We start from the raw sequence: 21928 nt of genomic DNA, 5'->3' as shown, positions 1-21928 counted from the left end.
TTAGTTTTTAAAAGAACCTAAGTCATTAGTCTACATTATTTAGCGACTGATTTTTTTTCTTACTATCTAATTTGAGTTGAATTGTTTGAATGGTATATACACATTTGTTTTCCTACTTTTGTTCCACTTTATGTGTATCTTTAAGAAAAGATGGGTTGCCATCAGAGAAAGAACCATGACTCTTGATTTGTATCAGAGATTCCTATAGGAGAATTTAGGTAGTCCTCATATTATGATGATTTGAAGTTATGGTGGTGCTAAACAAATGGAATTTATGTCCAGTCCCCTAAGTTACAGTCACTGGCAGTCACATGATTAATATTTGGGTGCTTGGTAGCCTGCTCACATTTATGACTGCAGGGGCACTTCAACCTCTCCCCACCACTTGTCTCCTTCATATGTCTTGGCCTCTTGCACTCCAAGGCTCCTGCTACCCTGCTCTCTGTCACTCTCAGCTTTATATTCACCCCCTTCTTGCTTCTGTTGACCAAGCATCACCAGCTTGGCCCTTCACAAGGAAGTGCTACCCACACAAAGCCTCCTTCCTGCATTTGAGTATAGCAGTTTCCATCCAAGCATTCAGGAAGAAGACTTGTATGGTAGCAGCTGCCTTGAAAAGGGCCAGACTGGGCATATCTTGCCAGCAATGCAAGCAAGAGGATGGCAAAGTTCAGCTGGGGCAGTGGAGCACAGGGAAGTGAGGACCTCAGACTGCAGGGTGTGTGTGGCTTTGAACAGTGCTGTTTGGGTTACGGGCTGATCTGGATGCTGGGCTGAAATGGCTCAGCTGTGCACTGCAGCACAGCTTTGCACTGCACCTCAGATGCTTCTTGTAACCCTGGAGTTGTGATGTTCCAAGAAGCTCTGACTTGCACTGAAGCCAAGGTTTCTTGGCACACCATAAGTTACCAAATGCAGTTACTAATTTAAGGGACAACTGCTTTTCCAGAATGATATACTGCATATTGGATGATTTGCTTTTTAAAAAAAGGAAACATCCACCAAACCTTGGCATTATATGTTCACTCACATTCTCTTTTTATTTCACTATCGCCTTCTTGAAATTCTGATAACATCCAGTCAAAAAGATAAGCATTTTCAGATTCTGAACATCTAGAAGGGAGAACAGTTTTTCATAGAAATGTAAGATGATCAGAATAATATTTATCAAAATCTAGTAATGTTTATAGATAACTGAATAGTTAAATGACTAAGTGAGACAAGATCATTTCTAAAATGGAAATTATCAAACAATTCTTTGTACGGAGATTTCAGTTGCAAACTGAAAATGCAGTGTAGTTCTTAGACTAATACTGTTAATGCTCCAAAGCAGCTCGGGCTTTATTAAGCTTAAATTGAGTGGATTATCACATGATATAATCCAGGGGATAAAAAGAAAAATTATCATCATTATTACCACTACCACCACTTCCTTCATCATCATTATCAAACAGGCACAAAATAAATAGTAACAGTAATAAATACCTGCATAAATAAATAAATATATCTATTAAATTTATAGGTTTGTCCAGTCTTTATGGCTCTGGGCTAAGTGGATTATCCATGCCTGTATATTAATTTCAAATCATTATACGGGTGATAAGCTTCACAGGGTATGTTTTCATTTACGGTGAATGGAGAGTTATATTTAATGGCTAAAATGACCCCTTCCAACTTTTTGTTCTAATATTGTGTGATCATATTTTCAGTTAAAAATATAGCATTCAAATAATATTTTCCTTTTTCTAATAATTTTTATATATAAAAATCAAATTCTGCAGTAAGGCTTTAGGACTGCAGAATTAAGAATTGAAAACTAAAAAAAAGTTTTATCAATTTTTGTGGATTGATAATAACATGTTCTTCTATTATTTGCTTTTTATATTTGCATTTTATTCTGGTACTTGCTTGCCTATTGGTGGAAAAATGTTGTCACATGTCACTGTTATGAAATGTTGTTGCCAAATGTGCTTTTGCTAATTCTGTAGCCAACATACATTTTTGTGAATCATCCATTGACCTGTCCTGTGTTTAAAATCCATGTTTACAGAAATTAAAGCCGCTTTTTAATGGGTAGTATGTATATGACTGGGAAAGTATAGTGGTTTGGTGGCTTAATAGACACTGGTTGTTTGAGTACTACCTCTATGTGATGGAGTAAGCTCCTGCCTCAGCCCATGCCAGTCCAGCAGCTTGAAAGCATGTAAATGCAAATAGATAAATAGGTACCACTTTGGTGGGAAGGTAACAGCATTCCATGTTTTGCCTATGCTCTGCCCTTCAGTGTGACATTATGCTGGCCACAGGACTGTGGAATTGTTGGACAGCACTGGCTCAGTAATTTAGAGAAACAGAGATGAGCACTGCTCCCTAAAGTTGGCTCTAACTAGCAGAGTAAAACCCCAGGGGCACTTTTATCTTTTTATGTACATGAGTCATTAGTAGTTAGAAAGCATACAGAAGATTGTGTTGTGGAGGTCTCTCATCATCTATATATTCCTAGAATTTGAAACTTATAACATGCTGTACACTAAATATTAGATATAACCTGTTTTATAATTTTTCAGGTGGCAATAATTGCTGGAAATTTTGAACTTGCTGAATTTATCAAGAACCATAAGGAAACTGATACTGGTATGTACGTTGGGATTTCTGTTCAATATTGTATGGAAGTTATTGCACTAGTAAATTATATAGAATGAGAATAAAATGAAATAATTTTTGTATTATATATTAAATAATTGTTGATATATAAACATTGATTAAAATATACTTTGAAAAACTCCAAAAAATATTTAATATTGGAAAATATATTTTAAAATATTAATATAAAGAGAGGTAAGAGTCATATGCATTAAGCTTCATGAATATGTCAACAAGGAAACAGTAATGGATATTTCAACAAATTAATTATTTTCTAATTATTATCAAAATGTGGAGTCCTCGTGCTCTCTAAGCTTGGTGGTTTGCTTGCAGATGTTTTATTACCAGACCAAGTAATACCTTCAGTGCTACAAGGGAGGGGATTTGCTCTATGTTTATATTGCTATTTACTACAGACTATTACAACCAAATGGCATCATCACTCAAACCCTTAAAATATCTTAAGTAAATCAAAATGCCCTGTAGCACCAGAAAACAGAAATCTTATAAAACATACAATGTAAGGATTGTAACATCCACTGCTTTCTGGCACTAAAGATAATAATTAGTTTGATAACAAAATGTCTACAAGTAAAAACTCAAGCTTAGATGACATTAAGGACTTCAGAGTTCAACCCTGAGATACATATATTCTCTTCTATTGATATCTATCAAAATGTTACTTCTGCCAGAAGAGTATCAGAGAAAAAATAGAAAATGTTTCTAATATTCTTTTACAAACCTGGGGAATACCAATGCAGTGCAATGCAATACAATGCAATACATTGCAATACAATGCAATACACTGCAATGCAATACGCTGCAATGCAATACAATGCAATACATTGCAATACAATGCAATGCAAAAAGGTTTTACATCTAGAAGATATGTCAAATGTGTGATTGGAGAAAGAGGGAAGATCTTTCCTGTGGTGGGAATATTTTTGGGTTTTGGATCTTTTTACTTAGAGAATATTGAAAGGAATGCTGTGGATATAATTTACTTGGACTTCAATAAGGCATTTGATAAAGTAGAACAGAATCTACTACTTGATAAGATAGAAAAATCACCACTAGATGGATTCATCTGACTGAAGACTGACTCAGCATGTGGTCTTCAATGGAACTGCATTTGCATGGAGAGAAGTATGTAGTGGGGTGCCCCAGGGCTCTGTTCTGGACCCAGTGGTCTTCAACATCTTCTTCAATGATTTGGATGAGGCGATAGATGGGGAACTCATAAAATTTGCAGACAGCATCAAGCTGGCAGGAATAGCCAATGCTCCAGAAGATAGGCTTAAGATACAGAAGGATCTTCACAGACTTGAATATCCAATGGGGAAAAAAGTAAGGCTCTACATTTAGGCAAGAAAAACCAAATGCACAGATACAGTATAGGTGGTACCTTGCTCAATAGTGGTAACTGTGAAAGGGATCTTGGATCCTAGTGGACAATCACTTAAATATGAGCCAGCAGTGTGCAGCAGCTGCCAAAAAAGCCAACATAGTGCTGGACTGTATTAACAGAGGGATAGAATCAAGATCACGTGAAGTGTTAATACCACTTTACAATATCTTGGTAAGGCCACACTTGGAATACTGCATCCAGTTTTGGTCACCATGATGTAAAAAAGATTTTGAGACTCTAGAAAGAGTATAGAGAAGAGCAACAAAGATGATCAGGGGACTGGAGGCTAAAACATATAAAGAACGGTTGCTGGAATTGGGTATGTCTAGTTTAGTGAAGAGAAGGACGAGGGGGGACATGATAGCAGTGTTTCAATATCTCAGGGGTTGCCACAAAGAAGAGGGAGTCAAGCTATTCTCTGAAACACCTGAAGGCAGGACAAGAAGCAATGGATGGAAACTGATCAAAGAGAGAAACAACCTAAAATTAAGGAGAAATTTCCTGACAGAACAATTCATCAATCGAACATCTTGCCTCCAGAAATTGTGGATGTTGCACACTGGAAGCTTTTAAGAAGAGATTGGACAGACATTTGTCTGAAATGGTATAGGCTTTCCTGCCTGAATAGCAGATTGGACTAGAAGACCTCCAAGGGCCCTTCCAACTCTATTATTATTATTATTGTTATTGTTATTGTTACTACTACTACTACTACTACTACTACTACTACTACTACTACTACTATTCTTATTACATGTATTCCTCAAGTTACGAATGTAATGGAGCCCGCCCATTCCATTCATAACTCGAAAACTTGTGGGAGTGAATCTCGTACCTTGAATGTGATTCACTCCCTGTTCATTAAGACGCATGTGGCTTGTTAAGTGAACATGAGGTATCTCAGGGTGGGGAAAGCCATGGAGGGCCTATTGGAGGAACAAGCTCCCAAGGCCTCCCTGACCCACTAAGACACCTCACACTTCCCCCTCCCTTCCTTCCGCGCCAGACTCACCTTGAAAACATCCATCTCCTCTCTGCTGCGGTTCCTGCTGCTGCCTGGATCTGAGGCTGGGGGACGCTTCTGCATGCCTCCGGAGGCTGGATTCAGGCATCTGACGCCTTTTCCAGGCTGCTGCTGCCTGGAAGTGAGGCTGGGGGATGCTTCCGTGTGTCTCGGAGTATTGAAGGCCTGGTACCTAGGGAGACCTGGAGCGGGGGTTGGAGGGAGGGAATAACCAGGGTGAATGTTGCAGTACCACTGTGGTCACTTGTAAGGGTGAACAACTTCCATGGTGTGGCAACATTCATAATTTTAGTACTTGCTCATAAACACTAGGGGGCGCTTACCATGTAACTTCGAATGTTTGCTAAGGGAACACTTGTAACTCGGGGATTACCTGTATTATTATGGCTATATATGTGTGGGTTTTACCAGCTCCAATTTATTCACAGCAGTAGACTTAATCAGAGAAAACACATTTTGCCACAGTTATACTTTTGATTATACCCAGTCCCAGTCTCTGTCAGCCCTAGGAATAAGAAGGCAATTCACTTCTGAGAATCTTGCCAGGAAAACTGTAGGGCAGTTGCCAGAAGTCAACACACACACACACACACACACACACTTCTGAAAGCAGGCAAGATAAAATTTGCATTTTATCATTATATTCACACATTTTTAGATTTTCCTTTATAGAAAGGGAAGCTAAGAAAACTTATGAAGCTAAGACCTGTCTCCAAGTAAAAATAGCATCTAAATAAGCTCTTGGTTTGTGTCATTTCATTAGTACATCACTTGCTGTACACTCATAGAGCTATTTTTAGATCAAAAAATGTCCAGTATGTGTGTTTCATATCTTTAAAAAAATCAAATTCTTACTTGGAAAGATATAGATACTTAAATATATTTTACACCATTTTTTTGATAGGACAAACAAGATCCTGGTCCTTAATATATAGACATTGAATAAGTGAATAAGGTTTTTTGGCTGAGCCATAAGTATTTCTTTGATAGGTACAGTGCTTTTTTTTTTCTTAAAAAAAAAATGTGCCGGAACTCACACATGTCATACAACCTGCCTTGCCTACCCTACAAGGTTCCATCCCAAAAAGGTGCCGGAACTCCGTTCTGGGCGTTCTATGACAAAAAAAGCCCTGGATAGGTGCTTGTATTTTAAGTATTACACTAAATGTGATTTATTTTAAGTTATTCAAATTTCACAATTTTAATAAGCCTTTTATATAAATATTACAGATACATCAGAGTATTTTTAATAAGCACCTTATATTATTCTTGAGAGCTGCATCATTTCATTTACTGCATGTTTTATAACCAATGATCCATGTTTTAAGAGGAAAAGTCTTTAATATCCAAAAGATAAACATCCTTGATTGACATGTTATCTTTGCTTGCTGTACTGCAGTTAGTTGTCACATTTTATGTTTTTATTTATCTGAAGGGAAAGTAATAGATTAAATGCTACGATGAATAAAAAAAGTTAATCCCTGATTGTTTTCATCTAGTCTACAGCTGTCTGTGACTAAATGAGCACTGAAGCTTTAGAAAGCATTTGCCATACAGCATTTACTAGGGCCTCTATAGGATGGAGACGCAAAAAACTAGCAATAATATATATAGGAATCTGGACTATCTCTTTAAATACTGGTCTGCACATTTGAAATATGTTGCAAACCAAGAATCCTTTGACTTGGATAATCTATTTTTAAATCTTCTTTTTATTTTGTATTGCCTTGGCTGTTTGTGATGAGATGAATTATCCGATGGATTAAATGACATGGGTTGTTCCTCTTCAAGTGAACAAGGTTTGTTTTATCATATTCCTTTTCCCTCGGCTGCTCTGAAGATAGAAACAAGAGGGATTTTATTTTAAATATGAAACACATTGAGGTGGTGGTGTGTGAGTTTTGGTAGTTGATTAGCAGACTAACTAATACTTAGATACTGTTGCTAGGCTTCAAGTCAGAGTTCTTGTATCCCTCTATAATTATGCAGGAATGTGTATATATGATGATTTGTGGGTGTTTCAAGCATTTTTTAAAATTTAATTTTATATATGTGGATACCAAAAGGCTGCTGATGCATTCAACCCATTCTTTATTATATGTGCTATATTTGGCATTTGCTTTAGAATTAATATATTGGTATTCCAGATATCAATGCACTACACATACTGCTTATAATGGAAAATGGTTTTTGTTTATATTTTGAAGAAACAGCTGTCGTTTCTGCTTATTTGCATCTTAAGCATTTATTTCGAAGCCAGAGTGATTGAGGTCAATATTACTGCTTCTTAACTAAGAATTTAAATTAACTAACATCTGGTTTAATTCTAGTCATTTATTTATAGCATTTCAAATGAATTGTTCAAGAATGGGATTTATAAAAATATAGTTCTTTCAGACTAACATAGGTATCAGAATTTTTAAAATCCTGATTTTCACCAATTGGAATTAGAAATACAAAAGGAACCTTAAATAAAACAGTGAGCAGTATGTGTGAGCTGCACTATTTTTATCTTGTCTTCTTAGTAGAACTAAAAAGGGTAGGAAGTATTATTGTGGCCATGTTCATTCACCATTGTAGTTATGAGTAATCTTAATCTTCATTCAAATGCTATAATGAATTTCTCATGGCAGTTTTATTTTAAAACCCAAAATAAAAATAATACTAACAGTTTAACATGCTTACTTTTTAAGCAAAAGATGTCATGAATCTCATGCCGTGGTTCATCTGAAACCATAAAATTTTAAACTTTTGTTCTGAACCAAGAAAAGAATATAACACCTATAATTATGCATTATCAAGATGATATCAAATATGGGGCAACTAACTGACATGTAAAATATGAATGTTAAATAGAAAATAGATAAGCTACTTCTCCTATTTTGCTTAATAGAATGCATAAATTTTCATTGTTATAGAACATAATGTTCTCCTAATCTTCTAATTAAAGGGGGCATGATGGCTCAGCGGTTAAAGATGATGAACTTGTCAGCTGAAAAGTTTACAGCCTAAGTTCGAGATTTGAGTGCTGAGTGACAGGGTGAGCTACTGTCCTTGTCCCAGCTCTTGCCCACCTAGCAGTTCAAAAGCAATAGCAAACTTACACACCACTTTAGAGTGCTTTACAGCCCTCTCTAAGCAGTTTACAGAGTCAGCATATTGCCCCCAACAATCTGGGTCTTCATTTTACCGACCTTAGAAAGATGGAAGGATGAGTCAACTTTGAGCCTATGAGAATCGAACTGCTGGCAGTTGGCAGAGTTAGCCTCCAATACTGCGTTTCAACCACTGTACCACCACAGCTCATAAAACATGCAAATGCGAATATATATATATATATATATATATATATATATATATATATATATATATTACCTTGGTGTATAGTCATGTTGGCCACATGATCATGGAAAATGTCTTCGGACAATGCTGGCTCCCTTGGCCATGAAACAGAAGTGTGCATCATGCCCTAGAGTCAGATACGAGCGGACAGGGAAACCTTCACCTTTAATCTCGTATTACTTGTATGTTTTAATAGCTCAGTCATTCTTCCCCACATTCAAACAATTTAAGGTACTCTACATCCCTGAAAATACTTAATAAAATTCGTTCGTCATACAATAGTTCAATTGTTAGGATTTTTGGCTGCATAATTTTAAAAGACTTGTCAAATGCCATAGTGGAATTTGAAATAACAATATTTTACTACTCTTACATTCAGTAATTGTTTTTCTGTTTTGCAATGGCCCACTGAGTCAACAGAGCAAAAGATTAATAAGAAAAGAAGTTCTGAGTTATGGCTGTCTAAGGACATTGTAGGAGGAGAAATTTCATGCTTTTTTGAAGTTTTAATTGTTTTCTGTATTTTTAATAGGAATTAGAATGGTAACACCAAATAAAATAATAAATATCTGTTCTAACTTTTGAAAGGAAATAGATTTTATAAAAGAAAGAATGGATACACTGTAAAGTGTATAGAAAATAACCTAATGAGATAAAAGTTAAAAGTAACAATTATATGAGCTGTATTATTTTCATTTATGATGGAATGTTATAGCATCTTTTTCTGATGCTATAACTGTTAGTATACCCAGTGCTTTTTTTGTAAAAAAAAAAAAAAAGGTGCCAGAACTCACACACATCATATAACCCGCCTTGCCTACCCTACAAGGTTCCATCCCAAAAAGGTGCCAGAACTCTGTTCTGGGATTTCTATGACAAAAAAAAGCCCTGAGTATACCTATTGATCATTCTTTTAAAAAGCACATTGACTTAAGTTTTTTTAGATGATGTTACATTTTTCTATGCCTTTTAGGCACAGAATTTTAATTTTGCTAAATAGAGACAAAAGAAAATTGTGAAAACCGACCCCATAATATGTAATACAAGTTATCCTTGACTTATGATCATAACTGAGTCTGTAATTATGATTATAAATTGTGATAATTATTAAGTGATCATCACACCTGAATTTACAGCTTTTGTGGTGGTTATTAAATGAATGTGGCAGTCACAAAGCAAATGCTGTGATTGTTAAGCAAGCCCATTGTTTCTGGCAAAAAGATAAATTGTGTTCATGTGACTGCAGGACATTGCAATTCGATGTAAATGTGGGCTAGTTGCCGAAGGCCCAAAATGCAGTCTTGTATTTGGGGGGGGGATGGACTACCCATCAGAACTTCAAATCCAGATCATAAGTAGCTTTTTTAGGTTCTGTCCTATCTTTGGTTGCTAAGCGATTGGTCGTAAATCAAGGAACGCCTTTATTGTACTTATATTAAAATTGAGTAGGGATTATTTTTACAACCTACAGGTTAAAAAAAAAATGAGGATGTTTGGGTCAGTGCAATTAAAAATATCTAGTTAGCCTGCTGAACACTTTCCCCTGTTTCAACGGCTGTAGTTTCTGCAACCTGGTTTGGATTGATCACCACATGGATCACCACATGGATTATTGTCCTCTTCTGATCTGTGCATACAAGGAGCAGCAAATTTTTAAATAACTTGATTACAATCACCTAAATATGAGCAGCAGTGTGCTGCAGCTGCCAAAAAAGCCAACACAGTGCTAGGCTGCATTAACAGAGGGATAGAATCAAGATCACGTGAAGTATTAATACCACTTTACAATGCCTTGGTAAGGCCACACGTGGAATACTGCATCGAGTTTTGGTCACCACGATGTAAAAAAGATGTTGAGACTCTAGAAAGAGTACAGAGAAGAGCAACAAAGATGATCAGGGGACTGGAGGCTAAAACATATAAAGAACGGTTGCTGGAATTGGGTATGTCTAGTTTAGTGAAGAGAAGGACAAGGGGGGACATGATAGCAGTGTTTCAATATCTCAGGGGTTGCCACAAAGAAGAGGGAGTCAAGCTATTCTCTGAAGCACCTGAAGGCAGGACAAGAAGCAATGGATGGAAACTAATCAAAGAGAAAAACAACCTAGAACTAAGGAGACATTTTCTGACAGTCAGAACAATTAATCAGTGGAACAACCTGCTCCAGAAGCTGTGAATGTTCCAACACTGGAAGTTTTAAAGAAGAGACAGGACAGCCATTTGTCTGAAATGATCTAGGGTTTCCTGCCTGAGCAGGGGGTTGGACTAGGTGACCTCTAATGTATTATTATTATTATTATCATTCATCGCACAGTCAGCCAGATGTTCAGACTGGATTTGGCATTTTGTCTACCTATCGAGTCCTTACCCAGGACCTGGGATAGGAAGATGTGGATGTTTGATGGTATTACAGGTATCGTCGCAGGATGGAAGCAGTTCCTAATAAGGCCGCCTTTTGCAAGTGACTAATAGCAAATTTGTCAATGCCAATGGTGTTCAAGTGGTGCTCCAGTTGTTTTGGGATTGCGCCCAAGGAGCCTATGACTATTGGTACTACCCTTGCTTGCTTTTGCCACAGTCTTTCTATTTCTATTTGTAGGTCTTTGTATTTTGTTATCTTCTCCAGTTCTTTCTCTTCTATTCTGCTATCTCCAGGCACTGCCACGTCCACTATCCAGACTTTTTTGTCCTTCTTATCGACAATTGTTAAGTCTGGGGTGTTATGTTGCAGGTGCTTGTCTGTTTGAATTCTGAAGTCCCAGAGCAGTTTAATTTTATCATTTTCTATGACTTTCTCTATTTTATGATCCCACCAGTTTTTGCTTACAGGCAAATGATATTTTTTGCAGATATTCCAATGCACCATTGTTGCTACTTTGTCATGCCGCTGCTTGTAATTCGGTCGTGCAATCTTCTTGCAACAGATTACACTAAGTGGGTCCACTGTTTCTTCAGCTTCTTTGCATAGGCGGCACTTACTTCGTTGCGTCTTCTCATTTTGACTTTGTATGCATTTGTCCTTAAGCTTGGTCTTTGTGCAGCCCAGAATAGTCCTCGGTCGTTCTTCAGTTTCCGGCTCTTAGCCCATGCCAGGTTTATTATATCTGCTTTACAGATATTTTTTAATGTTAGTGGCCATGTAGTGCTTTGTCTTCCCATGCCTCTATTCTGTTCTTCATTTGGTCTTTCTTGTAGGCCAGTTTGGTCTCTCCAGTAGTTAGTAAGCCTTCCTGATATACTAATTTCAGTGCATCTTCATCATTGTTCTTCCGATATTCTTCCAAAGCCATTTTTTCTTCTTCAACCATCTGATGTACTTGTAGCATTCCACGCCCACCTATTTGCCTTGGTAGATAAAGTATATCAATGTCACTGCGTGGATGAAGGGCATGATTCATTGTCATTATTTTTCTGGTCTGCCTATCCATTGCTTTTAGTTCTGCTTGAGGCCAGTCCACTATTCCAGCTGTGTACCTAATGACTGGGATTGCCCAGGTGTTGATTGCCTTTATGGTATTTCCTCCATTGAGTTTGGATTTTAAGATCTTCTTCACTCTCTTGATGTATTAACCTCTAATCTTTTTCTTGACTTCAGTGTGCTTGATGTTGTCAGCTTGAAGGATACCCAAGTATTTGTAGTATTCTTCCTCATCCAGACTCTTAATGTTATTTTCGTGGGGCATCTTGATTCCTTCAGTTTTCACTATTTTTCCTTGTTTGATAGTAAGTGTGGCACATTGTCCAAGCCAAACTCCATTACAATATCTTGGCTATATATACGGACAGTGTTGAGCCGCGATTCTATTTCAGATGATGTTTTTCCATACAGCTTCAGATCATCCATATAAAGGAGGTGGGATAGTCTGGCAGATGTTTTTGATGTTTGATAGCCATGTCCTGAGTTATTCATTATTGTTGACAGAGGAAACAGTGCAATAAAAAATAGTAATGGTGATAATGAATCTCCTTGAAATATTCCTCTCTTGATATTAACCTCTCCCAGCTTCTCACCATTGATCTGCAACTCTGTCTTCCATTGTGCATCGATTTTTGCACAAATTTTCTGATGTTTCTACTTACTCCTGTTATTTCTAGGCACTGTATTATCCAATCATGTGGCAGAGAGGCAAATGCCTTTTGAGTTCAATCCATGCACATTCAGGTTGGTCTTCCTTCTTCTTGCAGTTTTCCAAGATCATTTTTGTCTATTAGGAGTGGATAACTTTTTGTTCCTTGCTATTGGGGCGGTTTCCTTTCTGCTCAGGTGGAAAGAGATTGTTTTCAACTAGATGCTGTTGTACTGCATCAGCTACCACACCAGTTAGTAATTTGAATGTTGTTGGTAAGCAGGTAATTGGCCTGTAGTTACCTGGTGTTGCCCCTTTTGCTGGATTTTTCATTATTAGGTAGGTTTTCCCAGTTGTTAGCCACTTTTCAATTTCTCCCTTGTAGTATATTGTTGAATTGCTTGGCAATGAGTGGGTGTATAACAGTTAGATGTTTCAACCAAAACCCATGCAGTTCATCTTCACCTGGTGCTGACCAATTTTTGATTTTCTTTGCTCTTTTTTCTACCATTTTTGTTGTTATTACTAGTTCTTTCATTTCAACTTCTGTTTTATTTGCATCCACCTCTTTTAACCAAGCCGCATCCTTGTTGTATTTCTTTGGGTTATCCCATATCTGCTTCCAGAATTGCACTGTTTCTTCCTTGTCAGGTACTGACTGATTCCTTGCAGTTTCTCCATTGATGGATTGGTAGAAACGTTTCTGATTGGATTGAAATTGGAGGTTCTGCCTATAGTTTGCAATTCGAGCTTCATATCTACTGATTTTCCTGGCTATAGCTGTTATTTGTTGCTTTATTATTTCCAGTGCTTCCTTGATCTTCCTTGTTTCTAAGTGGTATTTCTTGATTAGGTATTCTTTGGTCTTCTTGTTCTTCAGCTTCTTTTCTTTCATCTGTTCTAGCTTGCTTGCATGTGATCTTAACTTGCTGATCTTATTTTCTAGTCCAACCTTCCATTTTTCTGGTGCACTGTTTGTTTGTTTTTCTTCTTTGTTGATTTTGCATCCCAGGTATTCTGTTATAACTGCAGCTGTGCTGTACATTAGTTGGTTTGTTTCTTGCAGTGAATTGGTGCTTATACTTGCTATTGCAGTATTTGCATCTTTTAATGCTTGTGCTAGCTGTTTCTTTGGAACAAGTTTCAATGCAGGCAGCCTTATTCTGTTGTTTTTGTGCTGTTCTAGATGCTCAATTATTCTTTGTTTCAATTCTTTTATTCTTTAGTTAGAGGGTTTGTTCTTCCTGAGGAAGAGGTGCCTGGTTTCCAAATGAGAACAGTTGTATATCTCTACTGGATTCTTTCACTGCCAACTCCCCCTGGTTTGCCTCTACATTCTGAATTACTTCTTGTAAGGCTTTGATTTCTTTGCCCTGGGTAAACCTTTGCAGTTCGTCCAATTCTGTTTCTGTAAATACTTTATTTCGTATTATAAATCGGCGTTGATCTGCTAGTCTCTGTTCTGTTATTTCTGATTCTGGATGTTGTTCTTTCCAGAATTCGGCATTATTATTATTTATATTATTATTATTATATTATTATTATTATTATTATTCATGGAATATGGATCATCGCACAGTCAGCCAGATGTTCAGACTGGATTGGCATTTTGTCTACCTATCGAGTCCTTACCCAGGACCTGGGATAGGCAGATGTGGATGTTTGATGGTATTACAGATATCGTCGCAGGATGGAAGCAGTTCCTAGTAAGGCCGCCTTTTGCAATTGACTAATGGCGAATTTGTCAATGCCAATGGTGTTCAAGTGGTGCTCCAGTTGTTTTTGGGATTGCACCCAAGGCACCTATGACTATTGGTACTACCCTTGCTTGCTTTTGCCACAGTCTTTCTATTTCTATTTGTAGGTCTGTGTATTTTGTTATCTTCTCCAGCTCTTTCTCTTCTATTCTGCTGTCTCCAGGCACTGCCACGTCCACTATCCAGACTTTTTTGTCTTTCTTATCGACAATTGTTAAGTCTGGGGTGTTATGTTGCAGGTGCTTGTCTGTTTGAATTCTGAAGTCCCAGAGCAGTTTAATTTTATCATTTTCTATGACTTTCTCTATTTTATGATCCCACCAGTTTTTGCTTACAGGCAAATGATATTTTTTGCAGATCTTCCAATGCACCATTGTTGCTACTTTGTCATGCCGCTCCTTGTAGTCAGTCTGTGCAATCTTCTTGCAACAGCTTACCAGGTGGTCCACTGTTTCTTCAGCTTCTTTGCATAGGCGGCACTTACTGTCTGTTGCTGTCTTCTCAATTTTGACTTTATATGCATTTGTCCTTAAGGCTTGGTCTTGTGCAGCCAGAATTAGTCCCTCGGTCTCTTTCTTCAATTTTCCTGCTCTTAGCCATTGCCAGGTCTTGTTATTATCTGCTTTCCCAGCTATTTTTTTAATGTATTGGCCATGTAGTGCTTTGTCTTCCCATGCCTCTATTCTGTTCTTCATTTGGTCTTTCTTGTAGGCCAGTTTGGTCTCTCCAGTAGTCAGTAAGCCTTCCTGATATACTAATTTCAGTGCATCTTCATCATTGTTCTTCAGATATTCTTCCAAAGCCATTTTTTCTTCTTCAACCATCTGATGTACTTGTAGCATTCCACGCCCACCTATTTGCCTTGGTAGATAAAGTCTATCAATGTCACTGCGTGGATGAAGGGCATGATTCATTGTCATTATTTTTCTGGTCTTCCTATCCATTGCTTTTAGTTCTGCTTGAGTCCAGTCCACTATTCCAGCTGTGTACCTAATGACTGGGATTGCCCAGGTGTTGATTGCCTTTATGGTATTTCCTCCATTGAGTTTGGATTTTAAGATCTTCTTCACTCTCTTGATGTATTCACCTCTAATCTTTTTCTTGACTTCAGTGTGCTTGATGTTGTCAGCTTGAAGGATACCCAAGTATTTGTAGTAACTCTTCCTCATCCAGACTCTTAATGTTATTTTTGTGGGGCATCTTGATTCCTTCAGTTTTCACTACTTTTTCCTTGTTTGATAGTAAGTGTGGCATATTTGTCCAAGCCAAACTCCATTACAATATCTTGGCTATATATACGGACAGTGTTGAGCAGCGATTCTATTTCAGATGATGTTTTTCCATACAGCTTCAGATCATCCATGTAAAGGAGATGGGATAGTCTGGCAGATGTTTTTGATGTTTGATAGCCATGTCCTGAGTTATTCAGTATTGTTGACAGAGGAAACAGTGCAATAACAAATAGTAATGGTGACAATGAATCTCCTTGAAATATTCCTCTCTTGATATTAACCTCTCCCAGTCTCTCACCATTGATCTGCAACTGTATCTTCCATTGTGCCATCGATCTTTGCACAAATTTTCTGATGTTTCTACTGACTCCTGTTATTTCTAGGCACTTGATTATCCAGTCATGTGGCAGAGAGTCAAATGCCTTTTTGTAGTCAATTCAGGTTGGTCTTCCTTTTCTTGCAGTTTTCCAAGATCATTTTGTCTATTAGGAGTTGATCTTTTGTTCCTCTGCTATTGTTCCTCCTTTCTGCTCAGGTGGAAAGAGAGTGTTTTCAACTAGATGCTGTTGTACTGCATCAGCTACCACACCAGTTAGTAATCTGAAGGTTGTTGGTAAGCAGGTAATTGGCCTGTAGTTGCCTGGTGTTCCCCCTTTTGCTGGATTTTTCATTATTAGGTTTTCCCAGTTGTTAGCCACTTTTCAATTTCTCTTCCTTGTAGTATATTGTTGAACTGCTTGGCAATGAGTGGATGTATAACAGTTAGATGTTTCAACCCAAACCCATGCAGTTCATCTTCACCTGGTGCTGACCAATTTTTGATTTTCTTTGCTCTTTTTTCTACCATTTTTGTTGTTATTACTAGTTCTTTCATTTCAACTTTGTTTTATTTGCATCCAGCTCTTTTAACCAAGCCGCATCCTTGTTGTATTTCTTTGGGTTATCCATATCTGCTTCCAGAACTGCACTGTTTCTTCCTTGTCAGGTACTGACTGATTCCTTGCAGTTTCTCCATTGATGGATTGGTAGAAACGTTTCTGATTGGATTGAAATTGGAGGTTCTGCCTATAGTTTGCAATTCGAGCTTCATATCTACTGATTTTCCTGGCTATAGCTGTTATTTGTTGCTTTATTATTTCCAGTGCTTCCTTGATCTTCCTTGTTTCTAAGTGGTATTTCTTGATTAGGTATTCTTTGGTCTTCTTGTTCTTCAGCTTCTTTTCTTTCATCTGTTCTAGCTTGCTTGCATGTGATCTTAACTTGCTGATCTTATTTTCTAGTCTAGCCTTCCATTTTTGTGGTGCACTGTTTGTTTGTTTTTCTTCTTTGTTGATTTTGCATCCCAGGTATTCAGTTATAACTGCAGCTGTGCTGTACATTAGTTGGTTCTTGCAGTGAATTGGTGCTTATACTTGATATTGCAGTATTTGCATCTTTTAACGCTTGTGCTAGCTGTTTCTTTGGAAAAAGTTTCAATGCAGGCAGCCTTATTCTGTTGTTTTTGTGCTGTTCTAGATGCTCAGTTATTCTTTGTTTCAATTCTTTTATTTCTTTAGTTAGAGGGTTTTGTTCTTCCTGAGGAAGAGGTGCCTGGTTTCCAAATGAGAACAGTTGTATATCTCTACTGGATTCCTTCACTGCCAACTCCCCCTGGTTTGCCTCTACATTCTGAATTACTTCTGGTAAGGCTTTGATTTCTTTGCCCTGGGTAAACCTTTGCAGTTCGTCCAATTCTGTTTCTGTGAATACTTTATTTCGTATTATAAATCGGCATTGATCTGCTAGTCTCTGTTCTGTTATTTCTGATTCTGGATGTTGTTCTTTCCAGAACTGGTGCATTTGTTTTAGATATCCTCTTCTTGTTGGACTTGATCTGTAGTAACAGATCATTATTTCTTTGTTTTCAATCACTGTGTATCTGCGACGGGTAGACACCTTTTCTTCCAGTAGTTCTGCAGCTGCTGGCCCTGGTTGCTCAGCCAACAGTCCTGAGTCCTGTAACCCATTTTTCACCAGATATCCAGGAACTCCAATATCTAGCGCGGACCTTGTTAACCCGGGCGACATCCGAGCCGGTATGGCATTCTGAAATTTACGTCTCACCATATTTTTTATGGGAGAGACACTCTTTGTCTGACTCCTCTGATGAGACCTGTCCAGTATGGTTGAACCTCTGGTATAGCTCTCATCTTCTTCAGAGTACACAAGCCCCACAACCACGTCAAGGTAGTGCCTCACTGGGGGTTGTTGTTGTTGTTATTATTATTATTATTACAATTCATACTCCTATATGCTTGGCTTCATTGAGCTATCGGGATCACCTGACTTTCCCTCTTGTCAGAAGGGCCATCTGACATTTTGCGCTGACTCTTTAGAACCAACACCCTCTGAATTATGTTTGGAGTCAGTCCCCTGAGGCTTAAAAAAGCCCTTTCTATTTTCCAGGATGTCTATTAAGCTCAAAGAACTTTTATTTCCAATGGCAGTGCGCAATGCCATATTAAATTACAGTCGTGTTTTGGGTTAGATAATATTTTTAAATTGATTTTTTTTAGTGATGTAAATTGAGATTAATTTATATTGCACTGTTATTTGTATTGTTTTACTTGTATTTTGCTTAAGTACAAGTGGCTACCAGATAAAAATGCTTTTCTTTCTCCTCTTCCTCCTGCTCCAAAACATAAGTGTCAGACAGTTTTACTTGATCTTTCTTTTGTTCACCTGAAAATTGCTAACTTTGAGCTATCTGAATTTTTTGGATTGTTTTCTAAAATTCCCACTGGTATTATAGCCTCAAAATCACAGTGATTTCAGGAGCACTTTTGCTGCCATATGCTCTTATTTCTCCATCTCTGCACTTTCTCTTCCACTAAATCTTATCTAATGTCAAAGAAAGGTTTTCTAGCTCCATTTTGGTATTATTTAATTATGACACTCACATTTTAAATAGATAATAATGAACATGCTTTATATTTCTTTCTTTCTAGCTTAGCTGTTCTGGATCTGCCATTTTACTTCCTCTTTCTTTTTCTTCTGAAATATAACATCCTTTGACTTGTTGGCCTCTCACTTTTAATTCTTTCTCATCCCCTCCTTTTTTGCAGTTTCTATAATTGGCCTATTAATTGCCTTTTCTTTTATTATTGTTCTTTATCCCAAAAACATTTCCTAGAAGAGCTCCTTGCTATTCCTCCCATGCTCCTTGCAGAGATACAAAATACATTTTTGAAATGATGCTTGCTATTTCCTTTTACACAAATGTGCATATTTTGGATTGTCTATACTGTGCTGACCTCAGTCTGTCCTCTGCAAGAACAGTGCTGGAGAAAGTAAATGCATGTATGAATGTTCCCAAATTAGTGATGTAGCTTTGTAAATTTAACAGTAAGAAGATCAGTTCAGAGAAAAACCTGAAAGAGATGGGCCAAGCTGCTAGCACCCAATTTAGCTTACATTCTGTTTGGCGCTCCAGATGGAATTAAAAAGCTCCAAGCATGCATGGCTTGGGAACAAAGGTAAAAAGAAGATCTTGAGATTAGCAATTTCACATAGAGAAAAAGAATGAAAAAGAAGGGACACAGACTAAATCCCTTTTTAATCTCTATTCCACTATATATTGAGAGTAAATGTAAAGTGCTGAAGAATAAGAATAATCTACATCTTCAACAGCTATTTATGTTATAGAAAGGCTTAGCCATAAATCATGAAAAATTGCATGGAAACTATGGAGATTGTGGAGGAGGGCAAGGATGGGTGGAGCAAGATTAAATCAAGAAAGTATGTGATATTGGGAATCAAATTATTAATCTGGAGTCAGTTTTCTGTATAATAGAAATGTTTGAAGGAACTATCTGCAATCATTAGTGATTGAATGGCTATGCGTAATTGAACGCCTAGGCCAGAGCTGGGTAGGAGGAGAACAAGGCTGGACCAAAAGTAATTATGACCCTGTACACTATATGCATGCATTTGATCAATATGAATGAGAGATCAGAATGGCTTTTTGTGTATTGGTAGGGACATGGGATGTATGGAAAAAGAAAATACTTGTGTCTGTGTGAGTACTTGGGAATAAAAATTAGCTTACTGTATATGCCGGCGTACAAGGCGACCCGGCATATAAGACGACCCCCGTCTTTGGCGCCGAGTCGCATGCCTAGAACGTCGTCTTATACGCCGGAAACTACCAGTATTTCTGGCGTATAAGACGACTCAGCATATAAGACGACCCCCGACTTTGGCGCCGATTTTAACGCTTGTGGAAGTCGCCTTATATGCCGGCATATACGGTATATGTATGTAAAAGTTTTATAGATGCTTGTTTTCTTAACCATGTGCATTTTTTCACATAATATCCTGAGGCTGGGTTTCTCACTTCTTGAAGTAATATTCTCTATGTGAATTTTGGATCTAGTATCAAGAATTTGTTCAATTTTATAATCTGTATAGAGAGGCTCTTTTGCTCAAAATGTACATTTTTAATTTTTTTTGTCCTTTTCCAGTATTTGCTTGATCTATATAGTACTGCCAAATGGCTCGGTCTTCCAACTCTTCTGATTCTATTTTAAAATGTGCTGGGATTCGTATAAATAGTTTGGGCTGTTTGTAGATACCAGGATGCTGAAACAGGTTTGTTTTGCTATTTTGAAGACTCTAAAGCTTGCAGAAAAGCAACTGTCAATAAGATATTTCATGGTCAGTAATTAGTGCTTTGTTCTGCCCTCTCAATTTTACAATTGAGAAATATCCTTTCTTTTTTAAAAAAGAATTAAGAGATAAGTAAATTGATGGCATTTTTTATATTTGTCACAGAGACACGTGTATACAGGTAGTCCTTGACTTACACCCATTTGTTTAGTGAATGTTTGAAGTTACAATGGCACTGAAAAAGTGACTTATGACCAGTTTTCACAATTATGACTGTTGCCATATCTCCATGGTCATGTGATCAGAATTCAGGCGCTTGGCAATTGGCATCTATTAATGGCAGTTGCACTGTCCCAGGGTTATGTGATTGCCATTTGTAACCTTCCCAGCTGGTAAGCATTGACAAGCAGTCAATGGGGAAGCCAGATTCACTTAACAACTGTTATGTCCCGAGCCTTGCAAACGGCTCGGGCGTTTGCAGGCAATCCCGGGCAGGTGCAAAGCTGCCCGGGACCAGACAGGCTGTCGCCAGCGCCGTGCGCATGCGCGGGTGCTGGCGCGGGAAAAGTAACACATTTACCCGGGAAGCGTCTATATAAGAAGCTGGGAGGTTTTGGAGAGCTGCTGAAGCCATCTATTTATAAGCTGAACGCTGAATAAAGGAAACTGAGAACTTCAACTGCTTCTCGTGTCTGCTTCCCGCCAAGGACTCAACACTGGCGACGAAGGTGGGATGCCTTGCACTATCTGGAAAGGAAGAAGTGTAAGCTTACCCAAGGAGTCCTGAGTGGCGGAAAGGAATGGCGTCGACTCGGCAGCTGCCCGCCAATCCGGTGCGCATTCGGGGGTAGGCTGGCTGATAGACCCGTCTCCTGAAGATTTGAAGATGGCGAAAATCGGAAGGCTTTCGGAATTCGACGTCTCACATCCAGAGCGGTGGGAGTCCTACGTAGCCAGGGTGGAGAACTACTTCAAGGCAAACCAAGTGAGGGAAGAGAGCTTGAAGGCTGCCACCCTGCTTTGTGTTTGCGGTCAAGACGCCTTCGACATCGCAGAAAACCTTGCAGCACCTGTTCCAGTAGAGTCTGTCAGCTACGCAGATCTGAAGAAGCTACTGAAAGAGCACTTCCACCCCAAGATGTCCGTCATCGCATGGCGCCACACCTTCGAGCAGAGGGATCAACGGCCCGGCGAGTTGGCCAAAGAATTCATCGCCGCATTACGGAAGGCCGCCAAGCACTGCGAGTTCAAAGACCTCGAAGAACGACTGAGGGACCGATTCGTGTGCGGGTTAAGGCATCGAGATCTACAACAGAGACTTTTCGCTAAAGAAGAACTGTCCTACCAAGATGCCTTAAGGGAAGTCACCGCAGAAGAAGCAGCAGGCGGCGCTATCAAGAACATGCGGCCGATCAGAAACAGTCCAGAGGTTGCATCCGTGCACCAGGAAGACGCCCAAAGGAACTCTGAGGAGGATCCGGACGAGGAAGTCGACCGTCTCCACCCCACGACGGAAGAAAAACAGAAGGGAAGCTCTTCAGCTCCGCTCAAGTGCATCGGCTGTGGAGGTCGCCACAGGAGAACCGACTGCAAGTTCCGCTCCGCTACCTGCCGGGCATGCGGCAAACAAGGACACATTGCAGCTGTGTGTCTGGGCCGACGAAAGGTACAACCTCAGGAAGAACCGCGCCTGAAAGGTACCAGATTCCCCAGCCAGAATAGGGTAGGGTTTTGCGCTTCGCGAAGAAGCATCCTTAGGACAGGCACACACAAGCCAATTAAGAAAAAGCTGTCACTCAAGGTGAAGC

At 38.6% G+C, this 21928-nt stretch overlaps 1 protein-coding gene across 6 annotated transcripts in view; it reads left to right on the top strand.

Moving 5' to 3' along the window:
* The window catches only part of SHANK2 (SH3 and multiple ankyrin repeat domains 2), a 389771-nt gene that overhangs the window by 74506 nt on the left and 293337 nt on the right, over nt 1-21928 (top strand). For all 6 annotated transcript variants that reach the window (XM_039356871.1, XM_039356867.1, XM_039356868.1 and 3 more), the window contains one exon: nt 2568-2634. In XM_039356871.1, coding sequence (XP_039212805.1) covers nt 2568-2634 — 67 coding nt within the window. The remainder of the gene's footprint in view (nt 1-2567; nt 2635-21928) is intronic.

This window comes from Crotalus tigris, unplaced genomic scaffold (genome assembly GCF_016545835.1).
Source record: "Crotalus tigris isolate CLP2741 ecotype Arizona unplaced genomic scaffold, ASM1654583v1 scf7180000018831.1652172, whole genome shotgun sequence".
Taxonomy (NCBI): domain Eukaryota; kingdom Metazoa; phylum Chordata; class Lepidosauria; order Squamata; family Viperidae; genus Crotalus; species Crotalus tigris.
Note: the sequence above shows the minus strand (reverse complement) of the source record. Positions and strands in the feature narration are given on the sequence as shown.